Source organism: Octopus bimaculoides, chromosome 9, assembly GCF_001194135.2.
Source record: "Octopus bimaculoides isolate UCB-OBI-ISO-001 chromosome 9, ASM119413v2, whole genome shotgun sequence".
Lineage (NCBI taxonomy): Eukaryota > Metazoa > Mollusca > Cephalopoda > Octopoda > Octopodidae > Octopus > Octopus bimaculoides.
In genome coordinates, this window is record NC_068989.1 from 10,518,111 (window position 1) to 10,532,858 (window position 14,748).

A 14,748-nucleotide genomic window follows, 5' to 3' on the forward strand; every position below is an offset into this window, starting at 1 on the left:
TATATATATATATATATATATATATATATATATATATATGCCCACAGATTCTACTGATGAACAGCAGAGGCCTCTTGCAAAACAACAGCAAGAGCAAAATGCATTCCTGGGAGAACTGTCTGCATGCAATCTAGCTATATGAATTGCACTCACAGAGACTCATCTGTCTGCAGACATACATGATGCAGAGATACACGTATCAATGTATACTGTGTTCCGCACAGACAGAAAAGAGAGAAGTCACAGTGGAGTTGCAATCCATGAAGATGTCACAGTATTGACACTGCTGTCGCATTCGAATGCTCTGCAACTGGTATGCCACGGCACACTGGTGTGCCACAAGATGGTGCTAGGTGTTCTGCACTGTAACCTGAATATAATTTTTTTTCCCTAAACTTTTAGTTATGTTTTTAGTTCAGGTGTGCCACTGAATTTTGAGCAGAATATGTGTTGCAGAGCACTGGTCTAAGGACTGCCTCATGCTTCAGTGTCTGCTCTGGCATGGTTTCTACAGCTGGATACCCTTCCTTGTGCCAACCACTTCACAGTGTATGGAGTGCTTTTTTTAATTTCTTTTATTTCATGCCACTAGCACTACTGAGGTTGCCATGCAACGTGCAAGACTACGAGCCTTGAGAGGGAAAGGGGAACTTTATGCTAGGAGAATAAGGAGTAAAGAGGGGTAAAGTATGGGGGGAGAAAAGGGCTGGAGCAGAACAGGTTTCTTGTTGAAGAGGAGCCACAAGATAACTTGCGTTTTAGAAGAGAGGATGGTGGAGGAGAGCTAGAAATTGGTGATGTAGTATAAGAAAGAACCTTCAAGGTACAGGGTGGGTAGGAATAAGTAGGGCAGGGGTGCCAGAAGTGAGGAGGAGGAGTAGTAGTAGTAGTTGTTGTTGATGTCTGGTGTGGGGGAAGCAGTATAGAGACAATGATACTGTAAACAGCTGATGTGCTATCAGGTAGATTGCAGGGGTGGATGAAGAAGAGAGAGAGAGAGAGAGAGAGGTGGGGGGCAGGCACAGTATATGAAAATGGTGGGATGTGTGGTGGTAGTGTTGAGGGGTAGGAGAGATATAATTTGGTGGAAAATCTTAAGAATAGATATTAATAAACATTAAATATAACTGCATTTGTGTCTTCAATTTAACACATTTTAAAGAAAAGCTGTTCCTTATATTTCCAAATATATACTACTAAAATAACATTGTATGTATATTTGTCATATGTGACCTTGACCTTCAAATATGATAATGCTTTACATTTTTCATAGGGTGTGTGTTTGTGTGGTTCTTAGAAACCAAATGGTATATTGTACTGTATTTTTGTGTCATTTTACTTTCCTTTTGCCTTCCACCTGATATGAAGGTAGCACATTTTTATTTTTACCACGAGTGGAGCATAGAGGTGAAGGTTCAAATCCAGTTAAAGTTATGCATTCTATATACTTGAAAGGGCTTTTTCCTTTAACCATCATATCCAGACATGCATTGATGTGTGTGCATATGTATCTATATATCTCTCTCTATCACTCTCTCCTTCTATTTCTCTCTCTCTGTCTCTCCCCCTATTTCTCTCTCTCTCTCCCTCTATTTCTCTCTCTCTCTCCCTCTATTTCTCTCTCTCTCTCCCTCTATTTCTCTCTTTCTCCCTCTATTTCTCTCTCTCTCTCTCTCTCCCTCTATTTCTCTCTCTCTCCCTCTATTTCTCTCTCTCTCTCCCTCTATTTCTCTCTCTCTCTCTCCCTCTATTTCTCTCTCTCTTTCTCTCTCATCAATGTAATATCATTCATAGACAATTATATTTGTTAATAATGCATTTAATTCAAAATCAAGCTCTTCAAAATTGTACATAAACTACAAGTATACTGGCAAAACGACAATAAAAAACTAGCTGTGAAGGTCCCCCCCCCCAGTACTTCATTCCAGTAGACTGGGTCTTTCAGCAAAGAAATGTTGTCTGATGATTTGTTTGGTGCCATGGAACAATTCTCAGGTTGCAAAGAGTCTCTATTGGCTCATAGAAATTATTCATGTTATGCCTTTCTATATGTATCAGAAGTTCTTGAGTTTTTATCATCCATATCAGTTTCTGAAGTTACCAGTTTGGCAGCTAGAGAGTGATAGAGATTCTTACAGCTATCAAGATTCTTAAAGTTGTAGCAGTTGATTTCAATATTATGTAACAATGCAGCAGTGAGCGGGCAGAATTGTTAGCATGCTGGGTGAAAAGTTTAGTGAAAAGCTGGATGAAAAGCTTAGTGGTACTTTGTGTGTCTTTATGTTTTGAGTTCAAAAACCGCCGAGGTTGACTTTGCCTTTCACCCTTTCAGGGTCTATAAAACCAGTTGAATTCTGGGTTCGATGTAATTGACTTATCCCCTCCACTGAAATTGCTGGCCTTGTGCTAAAATTTTAAATCAATATTCTGTGATGATCCAGCTAACACTTATCTTCTCTCAGTGCATGGCTGATCAGAATGCCCTTCAGGTCTACTTGCTGGATCATTTGAATAAGTGAACACATGTAAAAAACAAAACAAAACACACAGGCACACACTGCCTCCCCCCCTCTCACTCACTCATGACAGGCTTCTGTATAAGTTCTGTCTATCAACTCCATTGACAAGGCATTGGTTGGCCTGGAGCTATAGTAGAAGATACGCAGTGGGAATGAACTCAGAACAAAGTGAACTTCTCAACTATTCAACCATGCCGTGCACCTAACTACACAGCCATGCTTGTGCCCTCAAAGTATATTGTTTGTTCTCAAATACCTCAACTAATTAATTCTGTGGTTGTGATGATTCCAACAATAGCATCCAGTCAATCTTTCTGTATCATTTTTTGGTTTGCCTTTAATTTTTTTGATTCTTATCAATGATTGATGTATCCATTATTAACAATGGTTAAAAAAAAAAGTATTATATACATATATATATATTTTTTCTTCTTTGTTTCAGATTCCTGAATCCTGGAATAATCCAACAGGACAGTACTATATTGGAATTAAGAATGCTTATGATCTCTATCCTAAAACTCTTAAAGAGCGAATCAGCAAGGAACGTACAGATCGTCTTTGGAGTCCACCTCATCGGTTAGCTTTGGCCGAAGTGACCCGTAAACTGGAAGAGTTTGATACTTCACATCCATATCCTAACCCAGTAAGAAATTTAGAAATTTACTTTAGAGTAAAACAACCTCCATTATTATTGTGCAGGTGACACGTAAAAGCACCTACTACACTCTCTGAGTGGTTGGCGTTAGGAAGGGCATCCAGCTGTAGAAACTCTGCCAAATTTAGATTGGAGCCTGGTGTTGCCATCCGGTTTCACCAGTCCTCAGTCAAGTCGTCCAACCCATGCTAGCATGGAAAGCGGACGTTAAACGATGATGATGATGATGATGATGATTATGATGGCAGTGAGCTGGCAGAATTGTTAGCATGCTGAGCAAAATGCTTTGCGGTATTTCTTCCGTCTTCATGTTCTGAGTTCAAATTCTGCCAAGGTTGACTGTCTTTCATCCTTTCGGGGTCGATTAAATAAGTACCAGTTATGCACTGGGGTCAGTGTAATCGACTTAATCCCTTCCCCCAGATTTGAGGCCTTGTGCTTCTAGTAGAAAGGATTATTATTATTATTATTATTATTATTATTATTATTATTATTATTATTATTATTATTATTATTATTATTATTAAGGCAGCAAGCTGGCAGAGACGTTAGCATGCTGGGCAAAATGCTGAGCAGTATTTTGCTCATCGCTATGTTCTGAGTTCAAATTCTGCCAAGTTTGACTTTGCCTTTCATCCTTTTGGGGTCGATAAATTAAGTGCCAGTCAAGTACTGGGGTCAATGTGATCAGTTTTCCCTCTCCCCACAAAAATCCAGGCCTTGTGCCTTTAGTAGAAAGAATTATTATTATTGTTTTATTTCTCAGAGCACTCGGTCTTGTTTGCTCTGGTAGATTCTGAGAGAGCGGATAGCAGCCTGCTGTCAGAGGGTCTCTTCTGCACGTTTTAAGCTTTGATGCTTGGTTCATAATTATTTTGGGAGATATTCAATATCCAGGTACTAATATCAAAATCTCTATACATAGTCACTCAATCTGCTATAATCATGGTTTCCTTTTATCCTTTACCTACCACAACAATATCTGAGCATCAATTAGGGAGTCACATTGGATGATAAAATCCCACAATATCTTATATTCCTTGTTCTCGGTGATTCCTTCTGTTTCATGTTCATACCATTTCCATGCTCTGTCCAGGCTGTACTTTTCACATAGCCTCCAGTGAATGAACTTAGCCATTTTATTGTGCCATTATTATTATTATTAATATTGAGTGAGAGAGCAATGCATGCCATCAAAGTGACAGTGGGGTACAAATATATGAAGCCCAACATTCTCATCATGACCACCCATTTGACAAGAGTACACCAGGCACATGCATCACAACCATATGTGTGCGACATGATGATCTCATATCAAAATAAACAGCACGTCACCTTGCAGGTGGAGCACAGTTAGAATTTTCTTCAAGTTGAGTAGCCCATCCTGTTCAAATGGTCCCTGAATAAGGGTTGTTTAAGGATGATGAATAAAGTACCCATGTTTCCGTAGGAGAATTATTCAAACCCTGAAGAATTCCTCTCAACACTAGGCTATAATGCTCTCCCACTACTCCTGCTTGTGATCAGAGATGTACATATTGTCAGTCACTAAGGGACATGCTTGACTGATGAAGGTCAAGCAAATGATAAGCAAATCTGTGGTATTGAGCTGAATTTAAAATGTAAAGGCAGCGTTGTTATTGTCTTGTCTAGTGTTATCTATATTATTTTTGTACCAGAAAGCTAAGTGTTTGTGAGTATTCTAAATTGTGAAAATTGTTCTATTTTATCTTTAAAAATTTATTTTAGGATGAGTTAAATATCCGTGAAGACTTGACTAACCAGATTGAGATTTTAAACAATTTAGACAAAAAACACAATGACTGTGGTCCTGTTTTTGATTGTGTTGTATTCCATGATGGAGAGACGTGGAGGTAAATATATTTTATCACCAATTAATAAAAATCTTAATGTTGATGATAATAGTAACTTGTGTTAATCATTGCACCAAAGGAAATATTTCTGGGAGGATTTCTTTTATTAGAAATTATAGGAGGGCAAGTGGAATTGGTACTGTGTCATTTTCGTCTGCTTAATCCTGTAAAACCAAAGTTAAGGTTTTGGTCCTCAAAAGTTTCTTGTTTTTATTGTTTTACATTTATTTTAATGGGTGGGTGAGTTTTCAAAATTAGGGTAATTGCATATCATTGGATGAAATATGTTTTTGAAATTGGGTGTTTTTATTATTGCTAATCATTGGAATGGATAGAAACCTGTTGGTAGTTTGGCAATTAAAGTAAGGTACTTACATTACCAAGAATCACAACACAATAGCTTTAGTAAATACAGTTCAATATTTAAGAGATGAGGAATTATGTACATTATGTACATTATTTACATTTGATGGATATTTGTTCTCACCTTGTTTGTTGTTAACACAACGTTTCGGCTGATATTCCCTCCAGCCTTCATCTTAAGGTGTCTTAACCACTATGCCATATGCCCACGGGCGGGTGTATAGCATAGTGGTTAAGAGTGTGGGCTACTAACCCCAAGATTCTGAGTTCAATTCCAGGCAGTGACCTGAATAATAATAATATTGAAAAATACCTTAGGAATGAGAACCCAGGTTCGAAATTTCCCCAAGACACCTGATGAAGGCTGGAGGGTATATCAGCCGAAACGTTGTGTTAACAACAAACAAGATGAGGACAAATATCCGTTAAATGTAAATAATGTAAATAAGCTTTAGTAAAGTTTGATCTTATGATAGTATGGTTGTTAGGTTGACATCTTAATCTCATATGTTGTGACTGATGTAGCTATAGTGTGTTCAGTTATTGTAAGCTTACATAATGCACAGTGAGCATAGTATTGTGTGCTTACATTTACCGAACTAGCCAACACATTCTAATAATCGTCATTAAACATGTTAACTACCATGGCCTATTACTGGAACTTAATGGTGATGTCACGTATTTTATACAGTCACACTACATACATTTTAATTACAAGGAAATTTGTTTTGCATTTTTACAATATTTCATAATTGAATTTTGATATTTCACATTCATGGTATTTGAATATCCTCAAAATCCAGTCTAAGATACAGAATAAGATATTTTCTCAAATTATGAAAATGTTCCTCTGGTAGTGCATATTGCAGTTGTGTGAGGTTTGCAATGAACCACCAACGGTACATGTGGCAGTTAACATGTTATGTCCATGCTTACATGGATTAGATGGAATTTGTATGTGTGTTTCTGCATACTTTTATCTTGACATCATGTGATGGTTGTATACGGGTATCACCATCTTACAAGTGATATCGTTCATTTCTAGTCTTCCAAAGAAAACCTGTCTTGTTATGGGGAAATATTACCTTGCTTGGAAACCAGGAAAGGCATCTAACAACAGGCAATCTGCCTCAATAAACTCCAGCTGACACCTGCAAGCATTGAAAAAGAGACATTAAAACAATAAAGTTGAAGCAATTGCATTTCTCTTAAACGAGATGGTGATGGAGGATGTCTTGTGGTTAACCATTTGTAGTGTTCCCTGAACCTTTTCTTGCCAAGATGTAGCATGGCTTTTGTTTCAGTTTAAAATATATTCTCTTCAATTTCAGGGCCTGTGTCGATACAAGTGAGAAAGGCCAACTCGATCAGTGTGAGCTGTTGGCAAGTTACCGAGAAGAACGGAAATTTGCTCGATTAAGTTACGCAGGTAGATTGTCCCCTTCTTGTAATTTCTTTTCCATAACAACTACGACTGACTCTTTACATGTTAATTTATTTTTCTGTTCTTTTTTTTTTGTGTTTATTCATTTTCTTACAGCTTTATGAGAAAGGGAGTTTTTCTGTATTGAAGATTATAGGAATAAGAACATAATTAAGAAACATATTGGATTGTTAATATTTAAAGTTTCTTGAAATGTCTTAATACATATGATGTAATAATGGTTAAGATGTAAAAGACCTCATCATCATTTAACATCCACTTGTCTATGTTCGCATGGGTTAGGTGGAATTTATTGAGACAGGTATTTTGGGATACAGCCAGTTGACATCTCAGGAGTTTAACATCTCATGTCTATCAATAAGATGTCAAAATGTCATGTTTATTGCAGAAAATATATTTCCAATATTGTCACGAGGCCAGTAATTTCAGGAGATACTGTTTTTCATTTTATAACTGATACATTTTATATGTAAGTAGCTGTTAGACTTTTCAAAATACAACTGTTCTTTTTAATCCAGATATGCTCAACTTTTCTGTGAACATTCACAACAATGGTACTCTTTTGGAGATTGTAACAAATGCTGGTAAGTTATCCTGTTCTTTAATCACTAGCCTTTGCACCTTCTTGTCTGTCTGTCTGTCTCTCTCTCTGCACTTTCCTTCTCTCATTTGCAAATTAACTTTCTTATCTCTGCCTATTTATCTCTCACTTTGGATTTTTTATATCTCTATACCGCACACTATTCTCTGATCCTTCTCATATAAGCATAATATTTTAGTAAATGGCTGTGTGGTTAAGAAGCCCATTTTGCAACCACATGGTTTTGGGTTCAGTCTTACTGCATGCCACCTTGGGCAAGTATTTTCTACTGTACCCCTGCACTGACCAAAGCCTTGGTTATTTGGTATACAGAAACTGTGTGAAAGTCTCTGCATATGTGTGTGTGTGTGTGTGTGTGTGTGTGTGTGTGTATAAAATATGTATGTCTGTGTTATGTTTGCACCCCTCCAAATGGTGTTGGTTTGTTTACATCCCTGTAAGGTATTGGGTCAGTAAAAGAGACTGATAGAAGAACCAAACTTAAAAAAGCTCTGAAGTCAATTTGTTTTGACATCCCTTCGAGTTGGTGCCCCAGCATGGCCATAGTCCAGTGACTGAAAGGAGTAAAGGCTAAAAGATATTAGCACGCAATGTCTCTGTACACCACCCCTCTTCCCTGCTTGAACAAACTGTAACCTGTTACATTTTTTTTTTTTTTTTGTGTGTGTGTCTTAGGCTCTCATGGAACACATGTGGGATGCATAGCTGCTGGATATTTTCCTGAGACTCCAGAAAGAAATGGTGTGGCACCCGGAGCTCAGATAATCTCAATAAAAATTGGAGACACTCGCCTGAAATCCATGGAGACTGGTTCTGCATTAGTTCGAGCAGTAAGTGGAGAAACTGATATTTTAAAAGTGATTTCTTTGTTTGCCGTTGTTTATTTCTTTACTATGGGAAATGAAATTAAAAGGGGTTTTATATATATATATGTTAGCATGCCGCGCAAAATTCTTAGTGGTATTTCATCTGCTGCTACGTTCTGAATTCAAATTCTGCCCAGGTCGACTGTGTTTTTTATTCTTTCAGGATCAATAAAGTAAGTACCAGTTGAGTACTGGGGTCAATGTAATCGACTATCCACCTCCTCCTGCCCAATTTTAGGCCTTGTGCCTATAGTAGAAAGGATTATTATTATTATTATTATTATTATTATGATGATGATGATGAAAATTCCTTCATTCGGCTGCATGGAATGGTCTAACTTGATGTTCTTTTATTTTTCTCTGTTGTAGATGGTCAAAGTCATAGAATATAAATGTGATTTAGTGAATTACAGCTATGGTGAGGCTGCTCATTGGGTAAATGGTGGGTAAGTTGATTCTTTTTTTTTTCATACGTTTGTTTGGTGTGTAGGAAAGGTCCTGCCCCATGGCATTTGCAAGACTCTGAGACCAGTGAAATTGGTGTTGTTAAAATGTTACAAGTCAATGGCTGCAGGAAAACATTCTAGCTTTAAGCAAGGATCCAACTTGTAGCTGTTAAGATCTCGAAGAGAAGGACGTGGGGTGAGGGTTCTCTTGCAAGTTCCTTGGTGATCCCACTGGTGCCATTGCCAAGTGAAAATCATTCAGTACACTCTGTAAAGTGGTTGGCATTAGGGTTTCACAGTCTTGTAGGCCACCAGCCCCTGTTGAACTATTCAACCTATGCAAGCATGGAGAACACATGTTAAATGATGATGATCATGATTATGAAAGTGAAACCCAAATATTGTTGGTTTCACATATTGTTGGTTTGATCATCACTCTGTAGCTTTTAAATAGCTCCAATTCTAAGAACAGTAAAATGTATACACAATGTATAACACATAGACATCAAGAAATTACAAACCTGCCATACACATTCAGATATATGCATAACAAAAGTGTGAGACCCTAAAGAAATGAAAACTTCTATTGCCAGGTGGAGCAGACAGAAACTTTAACCCTTTCCATACCAACAGGGCTGAAACCACCTCTGACTCTGTAGTACAAATGTCTTGTTTTCATAAGTCTTGAATTAAAATCTTCCACCAAACGTTAGTCACAATTTATGTTCCTAACACTAGCTTATGACAACTGAGTTAGTTTATTAAATTCTTTGTTATATTTAAAATTGAAAGAAATACAGCATCTCAAAATAAATACGGTAACGAAATGATTAAGAGAAGAGCAAAGATGTCCATAGCAATCAGTACTGGAAGTAGAGTGGATGAAGTTTATAATAATGTTAAGGATGATGAATAACGAAGATTTCCTACATTGGTGAGTTATTAAACTGATCAGTAACTGACCATTACACATTTGACTGGCAACCCTATTTTTGACTTCTTCTAATTTTTCTCCATCTGGAGGTCAAATCCAAACTAGATCCCAACTGTTCCTCAGCCAGTGACAGAAACTACCAACCCACATGGAATTGCTTCATGTAACAAATTGCAAGCCCTTTGACTTGTTCTTGTTAATGCATGCTCTCATTACCTAATTCAGCATGGTGCCAAGTACCTCCATTTCCAGTGTATTTGACACCATTACAGTGGTGCCGTCTGCATATACAGACTCAACTCTGCTTCCCAGTTTGGGTGGGACATCTTCAGCATCTCCATCATCTGCAGTAATGATTTTGGTACCAAAGCATTGAAAGGAAAAAAAAAAAAAAGAAAACCTAGATGATGTCATAAGACTTGATGATAGACGAGGTAATATCATGAGAAATATGGCTGGTAATTTAATAATTGTTAAGGGATGAAATGCAAAATTGATCCTATGAGGTTTAAACTCAAGACGAAGATTTGGTAAAATTATATACTGAACTCATTTAGCCTTATCGTCATCATTTGGTTGAGCTTAATTAGACGTTTTTAACCCACACATGCCATACATCTCGATCCTGCATTAGTTGAGGGAGGTCTTCGGGGAAGCATCCAGTGTCTGTGATTGGTTGATCTACAACCACTTTAGCCCTATGCTCCACTTTTTCTGCTACACCATAAGATTGAGAAAAACCGATTTTGATTTGATATTCAACTGAACTCCCCAAATGATATCCAAAGAACATAGAAAGAGAGAAGTTTAAATTCAAACATATCTTAACCCTTATAAGATATTTGGGCTAATCTATCAGACTATTCTTTTCGTATTAGAATGAAGGAAGGGCAGATCTGTTAAAGGAAAATATACACAGTTTCTTTGTCTAACTGTGATTTGGATTATCATCATCATTTAACGTCTGCTTTCCATGCTGTCATGGGTCGGACGGTTTGACTGAGGACTGGCAAGCTGGGAGGCTGCACCAGGCTCCAATCTGATCTTGCAAGATTTCTACAGCTGGCTGCCCTTCCTAATGCCAACCACTCTGAGAGTGTAGTGGGTGCTTTTTACGTGTCACCGGCACGGGGGCCAGTCAGGCAGCATTGGCATCGACCATGCTCGAATGGTGCTTTTTATGTGCCACTAGCACGGGAGCCAGTCAGGCGGCACTGGCTACAGAATTTTAAACGATACTCTTGTTCTTTTTGGTATCATGTAGAAATAGTCCAATATCATTTAACTTAGAAGCATCTGTGGTGGTTTGTCTCTGAAGGGTTAAACATATTTTATGACATTATTAGTGCACTGGACAAAATGCTTCGTGGTGTTTCTTTTGGCTCTTTATGTTCTGAGTTCAAATCCTGCTGAGGTCAACTTTGTCCTTCATTCTCTCAGGGTCAATAAAATAAGTACTAATCAAGCACTGGGGTTGGTGGTATTGACTAATCCCTCTCCATCCAAAACTTCTGGTCTTGTGCCAAACTTTGAAATTGTCATCTTAAATTTATGTAAAAATGCTTAAATCTATTCAAATTCTTTGTAGGCGTGTCTGTGATATATTAAGTGAAGTAGTCAACAAACATGGGGTGATTTTTGTGTCCAGTGCTGGCAATAATGGACCTGCGTTGTCTACAGTTGGTGTCCCTGGTGGCACAACTACTTCTATGATCGGTAAGTACTTTTATAGGATTTTTCAATTTCATTTTTTTTTTTAAATTGGTTTGCAAACAGAGACATCAGAGAGTCAGGAGGACACTTTGGTCTTACCTTGTTAAGGATGTGACAATCTCTTTAATACTGGTGCCAGGATAAAATACACAATGTACACTCTGTAAAATGGTTGCTGTTTGGAAGAGCATCCACCTGTAGAAGCTATGTCAAAATTAAACATGAGCAAGGTGTGGATTTCTATACAACCATGTGATTTTCAGTTCAGTCTCATTGCATGGCTCCTTGGGCAAAAGTTCTCTACTTATAGCTCCAGGCCAACCAATGCCATGTAAGTGGATTTGGTAAATGAAAACTGAAAGAAGCCTGTCATATATATATATATATATATATATATATACACACACACACACACACACACACACACATATATACAGTAGAACCTCAGTTTCCAAATGCCTCGGATCCCGAATAAATTGTGCTTATATGTATCTATATCTATCTATTGATATAAAGTACGATTTATTCATGATCAGAGATGTTTGGAAACCGAAGTACTACTGTATATTCGTGTGTGTGTGTGTGTGTGTGTGTGTGTGTGTGTGTGAGTGTTGTGTTACTGTCTCCTTGCCTTGACATGACATGATAGTTGTAAACGAGTGTCACCATAATGCAGGTGGTCTCCTTCGTTTCCAATATTCTATAATATTCTGGTCATGGAAAACAGATATCGAATTCAGGGCCAGCCTTTAGTACTTTTCTCTGACATGAAAATAAAGATGTTGTACAATATTCGTAGCTGTACTGTTGCAGAAAAGCATTATTGATAAATCCTGCCTTTCATTTCTGTCCATAGTTAAAATTGTCTACTTCTTGATGTCAAGATAAAAATTATAGATAACTACAGAAGAGGTAATAATTACAAAGTGTATTGTTTATCAATGATGTCCTCTCCTAAGACTGCCAATCTGGACTGTGCATCACTTCAAGAATCAACTATTCTAGAAAATTACAATTTCAAAATGAATTATGTATTATTTCGTGGTGCTGGAGAAACTTCCATCGGTCTTATAGTTTTCAAAATAACTGTTGAATACCTTTTGGTATTGCTTGTATATATATATATATATATATATATATATATATATATATATTGGATATCTGAATATTTTCTCGTATGATAATGTTGTCTTCTTTAGGTGTTGGTGCTTGTGTGTGTCCCTCTATGATGGTTGCTGAATATTCTTTGCGAGAAAGACTGCCAATTATGCAGTATCCTTGGTCTTCCAGAGGACCTGCGTAAGTGATTCCATTTTTTTTAGTATATTTTTCTTTTCAGTATTTTTTTTTCAGTGATCTAGCAAATATCATTTTTGTCTTATGGTATTATCTAAGTTTATTTAATTTTTTTAATGTTTTAGCACTTGAGTCATTTTCGTAGAGGCTGGAGGTGTTGAAGGTCTCCCACGTGAATTGGAACACAATGCATTGTGGGTTGGTGGTATCTGTCACTGAGCTGAGGATCCACATAGGTACTTGGAGAATAATTTAAACCAGATCCCTAAGTAGAGGAAAACATTGGGAGTTGAATGGCCAGGCCTACCCAGAAATAGACTCTTGTGGAGCTTTCAGGTCAGGCATTTTGGTCGATTTCTTGCAATCATTGATCTGGCAGTGCCCTAATGAGTAAGCATTACCTGTCCTAGATAAATTCTGTGGGCACAGAAGTACCTTCAACTGGACCTATCCAAGATCTGATGACACTATCTGAACTATCTGCAATCAGTCAGGGAATTGTTGATTTGTGGGGATTGTTGAAAAGCTGCTATTATGTGTAGGATGGATCTGTCTATCTACTGGTTCTATCATGAAGGTCAACCTGCTGCTTTCCTCTGGTAATGAAAGATAGCTAGTCTACCCATGTCTGGTGGTGCTGGCAAAGGAAGTGGTGTGGTAGATGGGCATGCCTGAAAGGTTTATGGACTAGACTTTTTCACAGCCAAGTTCTCATTAACTTCAAGTATCACTTACTGAGGAAGGTTAACTCAAACTCCATTGATATTAGAGAAGGGCTGGAGAGAACTGTTCAGCTGGTTTGGGTTCTGGGAAATGTGTGTGTTGGTGTGTACCATGAAGTCACAATAAGTCTCTCTCTTGGAGTTTGAATGAACTCAATGGAATCCAAGGACTACGTGGTAGTGTTAAACTGGGAAGTGTGATGTGCTTTCTCTTCCTCCATGACGTATTATTTACTAAATATACTACAGCATTTGGTTACTTTCTCCCCTATTGAGATGTCCTCTAGCGCAGGGGTTTTCAAACTGTGGTCCGCGGACCACAGGGGGTCCGCAAGGACAAGACAGTGGGGCCGTGGGCAGCAAATACTTTTTATGGGCAATTTGATTTTATATGTTTTTTAATTGAAATCTTTTAATTGACAATAAACCTATTTTTTAAATACTGTTAAATAAATAAATGTAAAAATATATGTTATTTTAAGCAAATATTTATGTATAAATTTCATAAGCGTTTAAGGTAAAGCCTGAAATATAAAGGGGTCCGCAAGTCAAAAAGTTTGAAAACCCCTGCTCTAGCGGACAGGGAGATAAGTTTATAATATTTGGTCAGATTAAGTTTGGTTGTTAAAGTCATGTTCTTGTAGCATTAATCTGAAGTTAAGGAATAAAGAAAAGACTCATTTAAGTTTTTCAAAAAATGACCTTAAGCCTCTTGAGTAGAAATCGTTTAATAATATTGACTTATTGGTTGTTGTAATTGTCATTATAATCTTAATTATCATTATCTTCAGACCTGATGGTTTTATGGGTGTATGTATCAGTGCTCCTGGCGGAGCAATTGCTTCTGTTCCTAACTGGACCTTGAAAGGATGCCAGTTAATGAATGGAACCAGTATGAGTTCTCCAAATGCCTGTGGCTGCATTGGTAAGTTCACTTAATGATCTTTCACTTGAATTAATACTCATTAGTAAAGATTTTTCCAGTTCCTTTCTTGTCTTGAAAACAAAAACTAATGTTTTGATATATCTCATTTATTTACATGTTCTCTGTATCATCATCGTCGTTTAACTTCCGTATTCCATGCTAGCATGGGTTGGACGATTTGACTGAGGACTGGTGAAACCGGATGGCAACACCAGGCTCCAATCTGATTTGGCAGAGTTTCTACAGCTGGATGCCCTTCTTAACGCCAATCACTCAGAGAGTGTAGTGGGTGCTTTTACGTGTCACCTGCACGAAAACGGCCACGCTCGAAATGGTGTCTTTTATGTGCCACCCGCACAAGAGCCAGTCGAGGGGCACTGGCAACGATCT

General features: G+C 37.6%; 1 protein-coding gene across 1 annotated transcript in view; it reads left to right on the forward strand.

Annotated features, from left to right (window-relative positions):
• LOC106874742 (tripeptidyl-peptidase 2) overlaps positions 1 to 14,748 on the forward strand; it is a 69,221-nt gene that overhangs the window by 19,023 nt on the left and 35,450 nt on the right. Inside the window, exons 3-11 of the mRNA XM_014922584.2 lie at positions 2,962 to 3,162; positions 4,924 to 5,048; positions 6,743 to 6,840; positions 7,374 to 7,439; positions 8,132 to 8,286; positions 8,692 to 8,768; positions 11,291 to 11,418; positions 12,615 to 12,714; positions 14,225 to 14,358. Coding sequence (XP_014778070.1) covers positions 2,962 to 3,162; positions 4,924 to 5,048; positions 6,743 to 6,840; positions 7,374 to 7,439; positions 8,132 to 8,286; positions 8,692 to 8,768; positions 11,291 to 11,418; positions 12,615 to 12,714; positions 14,225 to 14,358 — 1,084 coding nt within the window. The remainder of the gene's footprint in view (positions 1 to 2,961; positions 3,163 to 4,923; positions 5,049 to 6,742; positions 6,841 to 7,373; positions 7,440 to 8,131; positions 8,287 to 8,691; positions 8,769 to 11,290; positions 11,419 to 12,614; positions 12,715 to 14,224; positions 14,359 to 14,748) is intronic.